Source organism: Neopelma chrysocephalum, unplaced genomic scaffold (assembly GCF_003984885.1).
Source record: "Neopelma chrysocephalum unplaced genomic scaffold, ASM398488v2 Primary Assembly neopelma1_299, whole genome shotgun sequence".
NCBI classification, from domain to species: Eukaryota; Metazoa; Chordata; class Aves; order Passeriformes; family Pipridae; genus Neopelma; species Neopelma chrysocephalum.
In genome coordinates, this window is record NW_020897961.1 from 2753039 (window position 1) to 2759889 (window position 6851).

The 6851-nt window shown below is 66.8% G+C and overlaps 1 protein-coding gene across 3 annotated transcripts in view; it reads left to right on the plus strand.

The window, feature by feature from the left end:
- HIP1 (huntingtin interacting protein 1) overlaps window positions 1–5598 on the plus strand; it is a 45237-nt gene extending 39639 nt beyond the window's left edge. For all 3 annotated transcript variants that reach the window (XM_027704969.1, XM_027704968.1, XM_027704970.1), the window contains exons 21-31: window positions 146–253; window positions 805–941; window positions 1048–1158; window positions 1250–1308; window positions 1406–1499; window positions 1837–1937; window positions 2051–2156; window positions 2251–2374; window positions 2863–2924; window positions 3445–3556; window positions 3841–5598. In XM_027704969.1, the coding sequence (XP_027560770.1) occupies window positions 146–253; window positions 805–941; window positions 1048–1158; window positions 1250–1308; window positions 1406–1499; window positions 1837–1937; window positions 2051–2156; window positions 2251–2374; window positions 2863–2924; window positions 3445–3556; window positions 3841–3851 (1025 nt within the window). In that variant the 3' untranslated portion in view covers window positions 3852–5598. The remainder of the gene's footprint in view (window positions 1–145; window positions 254–804; window positions 942–1047; window positions 1159–1249; window positions 1309–1405; window positions 1500–1836; window positions 1938–2050; window positions 2157–2250; window positions 2375–2862; window positions 2925–3444; window positions 3557–3840) is intronic.
- Window positions 5599–6851: the final 1253 nt, after the last annotated feature.

Genomic DNA, 6851 nt, shown 5'->3' on the forward strand with positions numbered 1-6851 from the left:
AGCCCCGGGCAGGGGGAGGGCACAGGGGCAGCCCCGGGCAGGGGGAGGGCACAGGGGCAGCCCCAGGCAGGGGGAGGGCACAGGGGCAGCCCTGGCATGCAGGGCTGGGCGGGGGCTGAGGTGTGTGCCCCCTGTCCTGCCACAGCCGTGGGCTCCCTGCTGCCCTGCCTGGCCCTCTTCGCCCACTTGGTCAGCGACACCCTCCTGCAGGGCAGCGCGACCTCCCACGTGGCCCCCGTGGAGCCCGCTGACCGTGAGTGCTGCCCCACGGGCAGGGCATGGGGTGGGCAGGATGCAGGGGTGGGCCAGGGGCCAAGGTGGGTAGGGGATCAGGGCGGGCAGAGTATTTGGTGGGCAGAATGCTGGGATGGGCAGGGGCTGGGTAGAATTCTGGGGCAGGTAGGGGCCAAGGTGGGCAGGGGCTGGGGTGGACAAGGGTCATTGCAGGCAGGGGATGGGGTGGGCAGGATGCTGGGGTGGGCAGGATGCTGGGGTGGGCAGGGAAGAATTCTGGGACAGGAAGGGGCTGTGGTGGACAGGGGCAGACGGGGCCAAGATGAGCAGGATGCTGGAGTGGGCAGGGATTGGAACAGGCAGGGGTTGGGGTGGGCCGGAACCAGGGTGGGCAGAGGTGGGCAGGATGTTGGGGTGAGAAGGTGCCAGGAGACCAGGTGGGCAGGATGCTGGGACAAGTAAGATCCTGGAGTGAGCAAGGACCAGGATGGGCAGGATGCCAGGGCAGGCAGGGACCAGACACCTCCATCCCCCTGTGCAGCCCCCTCACCCCCTGTGCTGCCAACACAGGTCTGCTGGAGCTGTGCAGGCAGTGTGGCAGCGAGGCCCTGAGCTACCTCAGTGCCCTGCAAGACCCAGGGACAGTGGCAGGCGCTGACTGCAGCCCAGTGACAGCCTGCCTGGGCCGGATCAGCACCATCGCAGAGGTGGGTGCCCCCGGAGGGCTGGTGGGACGGGGTCAGGCTGTGGTGGGCACCGCCGGAGGGGCTGTGCCACCCCTGGACGTTCCCTTTCATCCCATCCCGTCCCCAGGAGCTGCGTCCCAGAGGGCTGGACGTCAAGCAGGAGGAGCTGGGTGACCTGGTGGACAAGGAGATGGCGGCGACGGCCGCGGCCATCGAGACGGCGTCCGCCCGCATTGAGGTGAGGGCACCCTGTGCGTGGGGAAACCACGGGCACCGTGCAGGCCTGCCACCGGGCACAGGGCTCAGCACAGCCTCTCCCCCCCTACCAGGAGATGCTGAGCAAGGCACGGGCTGGTGACACTGGGGTCAAACTGGAAGTGAACGAGAGGTGAGTGTTTGTCAGGGAACTGGAGAGAGCCGGGCAGGCAGGATGGGACTGGTGCCACAGGCACCCCGCAGAGGGCTCAGAGGGGTTTGTCTCACAGGATCCTGGGCTCCTGCACGGGTCTCATGCAGGCCATCCACGTCCTGGTCCTGGCCTCCAAGGACCTCCAGAGAGAGATCGTGGAGAGTGGACGGGTGAGCTGGTACAGGGGTGCAGATCAGAGGTGCTTGGCCAGCCAGGGGCCACCACACACTTGCTGGAACATGCTGCCCCAACCCTTGGCCCCATGCTGCTCCAACCCTTGGAGCTTCCCCACCAGCTGCCAGGAGCTGCTGCCCCAGCCCCAGGGTCTCACCCTGGCTCTGATTCCCGGGGTGTCACAGAGATCCTTGATCTCCCTTCCCATGCAGCCCCCCGTGCTGGGTGTCTCCCCAGCTCCCACACGCATCCAAAAGGACACCCTGACCTGCTTTCCACCAAGATGGGGGTCTGGGGGTCCCCTTTCTCCAGCCGTGCCTTTCCCCATGGCAGGGAGCAGCATCCCCCAAGGAGTTCTACGCCAAGAATTCCCGCTGGACTGAGGGTCTCATCTCCGCCTCCAAGGCCGTGGGCTGGGGTGCCACTGTCATGGTGTAAGTGCCACTGTCACCGGAGCGCAGAGAGGATCCAGAGTCCTGCTGTGCCCTCAGGGAGGGCACACAGGGGTGGCAGGACAATGCTCCAGCCCCTCTCTGCCCTCCCACAGTGACGCTGCCGACCTGGTGGTGCAAGGCAAGGGGACATTCGAGGAGCTGATGGTCTGTTCCCGGGAGATCGCGGCCAGCACCGCTCAGCTGGTGGCAGCCTCCAAGGTAGGAGGTTTGGGGTGACCCTGGGGCACCCTGTGGTCACCCCAAATCATGGGGCTGGTAGGGTGTAAGTTACCCCTCCTGGCTGTCCCGGCAGGTGAAGGCAGACAAGGACAGTGCCAACCTTTGCAAGCTCCAACAAGCCTCCCGGGGAGTCAACCAGGCCACAGCCGGTGTGGTGGCCTCCACCAAGGCTGGGAGGTCACAGGTGGAGGAGAAAGGTGAGTGTGGGGCTGCAGGGATTGTAAAGTCATGGAATCACTTAGGTTGGAAAAGCCCTCTAGGACCATCGAGTCCAACCGCTCCCCCACCACAGCCAAGCCCATGACGAACCCATGTCCCCAAGTGCCACATCTACACAGCTTTTAAATCCTTCCAGGGATGGTGACTCCACCACTTCCCTGGGCAGCCTGTGCCAGGGCTGACAACTCTTTCAATGAAGAAATTTGCCCTAATACCCAACCTAAATGTCTCCTGGCACAACTTGAGGTCATTTCCTCCAATCCTAATGCTTGGAGCACAGACCTGCCCCAAAACCTCTGCTCTTGGCACTCAGCACCCTCAGCTGGCTGTGCCCTGTCTACAGCTGCCCCTCACTCCCTGCCATGTGGATCCCATGGTGCCAGACCCTGCCAGCATCCTGGGAGCTGTTGGGGGGTCCAAGCAGGGAGTAGAGCTTGAGGGGTGCTGGTGGTGTCTTTCTCCACAGACAGCATGGACTTCTCCAGCATGACACTCACCCAGATCAAGCGTCAGGAGATGGACTCGCAGGTAGGATGTTCCCATATTTTGGGAAACACACCCACTGATGTCTCACTTGGGCTGCCCAGGCTGGGGGAGAGATGGGGGGGCACCAAGCTGGAGGGTCACCCTGCCCAGCTGCGCCCTGGCAGCACCAGCATGGGGGAAACCCAAGGTATGAAGGCCACAGATGGGTTTGCCCAGGAGCCACATGCAGTTGGTTCTCCATCCCTCCCCAGCGCTGTTCCATCATGGCACAGCAGCCCACGGCCTCCCCACAGCACCCACCTCTGCCTGGCACAGGGCAGCCCTGGGGAATTCCCCTTCCCAGGGTGCCCACATGGGTCATTCTGCCTTCACCTGCCTGCACAGGCAGCACCCACCTGAACCCCAGCCCTCCCCAGGTCTGCTTGTCACCAGAGCACCTGTGGGATGTACCTCGGTGGTCTTTGGGCTCGATATTGGGGGGATAACGGGTGTGAAAAGGGGGTGCTCAGCCCACCCCTGTGCCAGGGTGCTGGGTGGGCATGTCCTGGGTGGTGTCCCCCAGGTGCGGGTGCTGGAGCTGGAGAACCAGCTGCAGAAGGAGCGGCAGAAGCTGGGGGAGCTGCGCAAGAAGCACTACGAGCTGGCTGGTGTGGCCGAGGGCTGGGAGGAGGATGGTGAGTGCTGCCAGTCCTGCTCCAGCTGGGAAACTGTTCTGGGAAGGAGCAGGGCAGGATGGAGAAGCCCTGCCTGCTGTCCTGGCAGTGGGTGGGCATGGCTTTCACTCCAGCTGCCACAAACCCAGGGGTAGTTGGCACACACAGGCAAATCCCTGGAGACTCCGACTTGTGGGATCCACATCACCCCTAGGCAGGGGGCTTGGGTGCTGCTGGTCCCGGAGGGATTGGACAGTGGGATAGTGGGAGGCACTGCACCCCCTGACCCTCTCTTCCCCCTCCAGCTGCAGAGTAGCCCCAGCGGCAGCAGCAGCCCCCGGGGGACACCTGGGGCCTCGCAGGGACCCCGCTCGATGCAGCCTTTTGGGAAGATCCCCACGGATCCGGTGCAGAAGCCTCCCCGAAGCACACGCCCCCTTCATCCCCCAGGAGCCGCCTCCGGAGCCCCGAGAGCCGCCCGGCGAGGCCCCGGGGCCGGGGGCTCTGCAAAGTGCACGTGTATTTATTAGAGCTGCTGGGGGGTGGGAGGGGTCTCCGGGGGTCTTTAACCCTTTAGTTTTGTTTTTGCACAGATTCTGGGAACTCTTAGAGCCGGCTCTGGCTGAGCGAGAGCGCTCGGGCTTCTTTCGCCTCTCGCTGCTTTTCCAGCCTTAACCCAGCCCGTGGCTCGGCGTGACCGTCCCCCCGCCCCGGGGATGAGCCTGCTGAAGGCCCCGGGAGTGCCAGCGGGTGGGGGGCAGCTTTTCGGGTGCTGCTGGGCTTGGTGCTAGGTGTGCTCCCCCTCGGCGGGAGCACCGAGTGCCTTTGGCCACTGCAGGGTGGGGCGGTGGCGTTCCCGTGGGATACCCTGTCTGGGGACACCAGAGTGCCGGGAGCAGCCGGGAGAGGGGCCGGCAGCAGGAGGGACGCTGCCATGAGCTCCTGCCCCACATCCCAGGTTCCCAAAACGCCCCTCGCAGCGCCCCCCTGAGCTGGGCTGCCCTGCCCCGACAGATCACTGTGTTCATGCCAGCAATAAACCCTCCGCAAGGTGCTGGGCGCGGGGTTGGGCCACCACGGTGCCACCGCACAAGCCACCAGCTCCTGGGGACGGGGGGTGGCTCTAGGGCAGCACAGAGGGTTTGAGGGAGCAGCCAGGGTGCCCCAAAACCAGAGCACCCCAAAGCCAGAGCAAGCAGCTCCCTGTCCCCGCTCGCTTTGGTGCCATCCCGGTGTCACCACCACCTTCTTGGGTGCAGGGGGGACTGGTGCCAGCATGGCCGTGGGCAGAGATGGGCACTAGCCAGGGAACCTTTGTGCCTTGAGCAGGGGGCTTGGAGGGCAGGGGGGCGTTGCCACCTCCGGGCCCCCCAGATGTCACCGTCCCCTGCGGTCCTGCTGGTGCTCCTGCTGGGACCAGAGCGTCCCTCCCCTGCTGGGGGCAGGATTTGGCCTTTCTCCCTTTGGGAAGCATCTGGGCTGTCCCTGCGTGCTTTCCCAGTGACATCCCCCAGCCCCCGGGGCAGTGGGATCTGCCACCACCGCCGCGGCCTCGGAGCTGCCACCGCCCAGCGCAGCCGTCCAGCGAGCAGCGACCCGCTGTCCCCGCGTCCCCAGCCAGCCCTGCTGCCACCCCCAGCCTGCTGGGGGGACCTGGGGGCTCCCCACGGGGGTCCCGCTGCCTCCCCATCCCACCCCGCGCTGGCTCCCCTCGGATGCAATACCAACCATCCCGTTCCTGCCGGACACGGGGAGCCCCAACACCCTCCCTGCTTTTTTGGGGGGGGTCTCGCCTGCAGCCCCAACTACCTCAGGCCTCGGGGCCGGGGAGCCGCACGGGGGGCGTGGGGGCAGCGGGGACGTGGGGACAGTGGCACCGCCCTCGGCCGAATCCATTGTCCCTTTTGTATCACGGGCGGGGGTCCCCGCGGTGTCCCCGGTGCTGGTGACAGGGGCAGGGGCTGCCCCCCCCCCGGTGCAGGGCGGGTTGGTTTGGTTTTTCATTGTATGATAACAATGACCCGTCGTGTGTTTGGGATTTTTCAATAAAGCCTTCAGCCCAGGCCTGCGGCTCCTCCTGGGGGGCAGATGCTGCAGTGGGGGGCCGTGCAGACCATCCTGTGCTGCGGGGTCACGCCGGCAGGGCCATGGCAAGAGAGTCCTGCTGCTGGGTGGCCCATGGACAGGGATCTCGGGGGAATGTCCCTTCCTAAGCGTGCTTAGCCCACGCTGGGCACAGCCAGTGTCCCCCAGCCCTGCCAGGGCCACCCGGACCTGAGGTGACACCACGGGGTATCCCCACGGCTGCGTTCTGCATGATCCCTGCCACCGTCCCTTTCTGCCACTGTCCCTGCCATTGTCCCTTCCTGCACTGTCTCTGCTATTGTCCCTGTCGTAGCCTCAGCCTGCCATGGCCCCTGCCATGACTCCTGCCACGATTCCTCTCAGCCCTGGTCCCTGCCGTGGTCCCTGCTCCGCAGGACCCGACTGGCTGGCAGCAGGACAGGATATCCCCTGGGACAGCCATGTCCCCTGGGCCCCCTCCCGGCACAGGCAGCCACTGTGACCCTCCCACAGTCCCCAGCACCACGTGGGTGACTGTCCCCGGCCCTGCCCTCAGAGCGGGAAAGCACCAGGGGCTGCGGGGCGTCTCGGGGCCGGGCGGGGACACGTGGGACGGGCTGGGGCGGGGCCGGGCGAGGCCACGCCCACCACTAAAGGCCCTCTAACCGGACCGCGCAGTGCATGCCGGGAGCCCGCGGGAGGCGGCCCCGCTCGGCCGGGAAGCTCCGCCCACCGCTGCAAGCCACTCCTACTCGCTCTCATCTGGAAGCCCCTCCCGCCCCCCCCAGCCCCGGATGCCGTGGAAGCTCCGCGCCCGCGAAGCCCCTCCCACGGGGAGCGCCGAGAGGGTCGGCCCCCCTCGCACCGGAGAGCCCCGCCCAACTCAATAAGCCCCGCCCACCCGGGAGGCCCGGTCCCTCTCAGCCGCGGGGCTCCGCCCACCCCGTGAGCCCCGCCCCCGCAGGGCGCGCCGAGGGGACAGCCCCGCCTAACCCCCTGAGACCCCGCCCACTCTCTAAGCCCCGCCCTCAGTCACGCCAGGAGGGCCGTCCCCGCTCAGCCCGGACGCCCCGCCCACCCGATAAGCCCCGCCTCCACGTAGCCCGGCCCATCTCTGAGGCACCGCCCACCCTTTAAAAAGCCCCGCCCCCGCGCTGTGCGCGCGCAGAGCACGCCGGGAGCGGCGGGCGCGCGGCGATGGCGGGCGCGGGGCCGGGCGGGCGGGACGGGGCCGTGAGGGCCGCGCTGGCCG